This window comes from Aplysia californica, unplaced genomic scaffold, assembly GCF_000002075.1.
Source record: "Aplysia californica isolate F4 #8 unplaced genomic scaffold, AplCal3.0 scaffold00358, whole genome shotgun sequence".
Classification (NCBI taxonomy): Eukaryota; Metazoa; Mollusca; class Gastropoda; order Aplysiida; family Aplysiidae; genus Aplysia; species Aplysia californica.
Window position 1 is genome coordinate 555,162 of NW_004797628.1, and position 2,063 is coordinate 557,224.

General features: G+C 40.4%; 1 protein-coding gene across 1 annotated transcript in view; it reads right to left on the minus strand.

Moving 5' to 3' along the window:
- Positions 1-749: 749 nt before the first annotated feature.
- LOC118478062 overlaps positions 750-2,063 on the minus strand; it is a 2,859-nt gene continuing 1,545 nt past the window's right edge. Inside the window, exon 2 of the mRNA XM_035971001.1 lies at positions 750-1,986. Coding sequence (XP_035826894.1) covers positions 1,788-1,986 — 199 coding nt within the window. The 3' untranslated portion in view covers positions 750-1,787. The remainder of the gene's footprint in view (positions 1,987-2,063) is intronic.

Below are 2,063 nucleotides of genomic sequence, written 5' to 3' on the forward strand. Positions count from 1 at the left end.
GATAGTAGTGACTAGTGACAAACCCGCAGGAAACCAGAGAAATGTTTTTGAAAGTTTTGTCATTCATTGAAGTATGTTGGACATGTTTGATCAGAATTTTGTAGGTGGGTGGAATTTCCCCGATTAAAGTGTTTACAATTTTTTGGGGTTAAAACTCTATTTCTTGAATAGGATTAGTCAGAATTGTCTAATGTTATGTTTATGTTGAATGTTATGTTCAGCGTATAATTTGTTGCAAATTCTAGTCAGATATCACAATTAGGTAGTGCATGAGAGTGATTTAAGCAAAGTTGTGGGTGGAATTGCCCCGGTTCACCCTACCTCCTTGCGTGCGCAGATCGACTGCTGTTCGGGTTCGTTCAGTGCGGAGTTTTAGGTTGTTTTAAAAAATTTTTAATGACCTCTCGCCTTTCATTCTAAAGTCAAATTAAACGAAGAAAACAGTCACCCTTTCCTCCGTAACCATTAAAAAAACCTTCTTCCGAAATTTTTATTTATTCAAAAACTTGTCAGGTTCACTTTGATTTTTTAAAAATACAAGTTCAAGTATGGTAACTCTGTTCGCAAAGGGTGCACATTTGCGAAGAGGGTGCCTCCGAATTTTGAGGACACTTTTTTAATTGGCTCAAAGAGAGGAGTGGACTCTTTATTTGTTATGTAGACTCTTTGTTCCCACACACATTTTGATTACGCATATGACCTACGTCACAGCTCATCAATAACAATTTTTACTTGCAAAATTTGGTACAAGAATTTATTGTTATAGTGAACACATTTTTGCACTAATGGCTCTCAAAACATGCGTTCAGTAAGCATAATATCCCAATTAGAAAAACCTGATGGACTTGCTATTAAAAGATATATTGCCCCAGCTGTAAACATTTAAAAATATGTAGAAACCACCCGTTTGGATTTAAAAAAATAGTATTTAGTAATTTTCTAGAATACAGCTTGCAGGTGTTTACAAAAATGTTGACCTGTTAAGACGAATTAATAGAAGTCACTGTGCAAAAATTGGAGAACCTATGTTCGATAGTTGAGGAGATATTTGAAAATAAGTCGCACTATAATTTTCCTGCCTATCATGATTGTCAGTGTGTATCAGCCTATCAACATAATATTGTGATAGTACCCACCAGCGTCCCTGGACGTCTGTCACATGTGGGTGGTTGGCGGGAGCTCTGGTGTGGTTTGCTTCTTCTTTCCTATCAAACATCTATCGTCCTTATCTCCCCTTCTTCTATTTTATGTTTGTTACTCTCTGGTAACACCTCTAATCTTCTGGCGCTCATATGACCTTATGCAGTTGCGAGCGCCGTAAAACCTCTATTAAAAGTTGTTGCAGTCTGTCACCGGGACAACCCGCACGTTAATACCCCATTATCTATTCAGTGTTTAATATAGGTATTTTTACGCCCCCATCGACATAATTTAGATCATTTGGTAAGCAGGCTTCCGGCCCTGTCTGTAAAGATTAACAAGGGCTGAGAGGGAGATTACATCCCAAAAGAAAGACCGACATACTTGATTTATAAAATGTATCCCAACTGGGAGAATCTCTTAATAATCAAAAAGTGCATTCATATAGCACTTATCCACGCTCTGCAGCATGCTCTATGCGCTGTATAACCATTATTACCCCGGCAGAGCCTATGAGAACACTCGGAAACTTTAGCGACAGCGAAGCGTTTGAAGCACACCACAAACGCCGGCATTACCCGTTTTCTTTCTGCGCCTTTCTCAATTTTATGATAATATTTTTAAAACCCCCCAGCAACATAAGACTGCTAATTCTCGGATTCGAACCTGATTCCTCCGAGGACAGAGAGGAGTGGCGCAGCAGCTGCTTCCACTAGCTTCTTGGTCTCATTGAGGGCTAGGCTCTGACCACATGTGGCCGAGTCACTCAGACGGGTCAGGTTGTCCGAGAAGTTCTGGACAGGATGGTTCAGGATCAGCACTAGTGCGTACATGATCAGGATCGATCTAGGAGGAAGGGGGGGGGGCGTTAAAACATGATCAGGATCGATCTAGGAGGAGGGGGTGGGGTGTTTAAAGCTGTG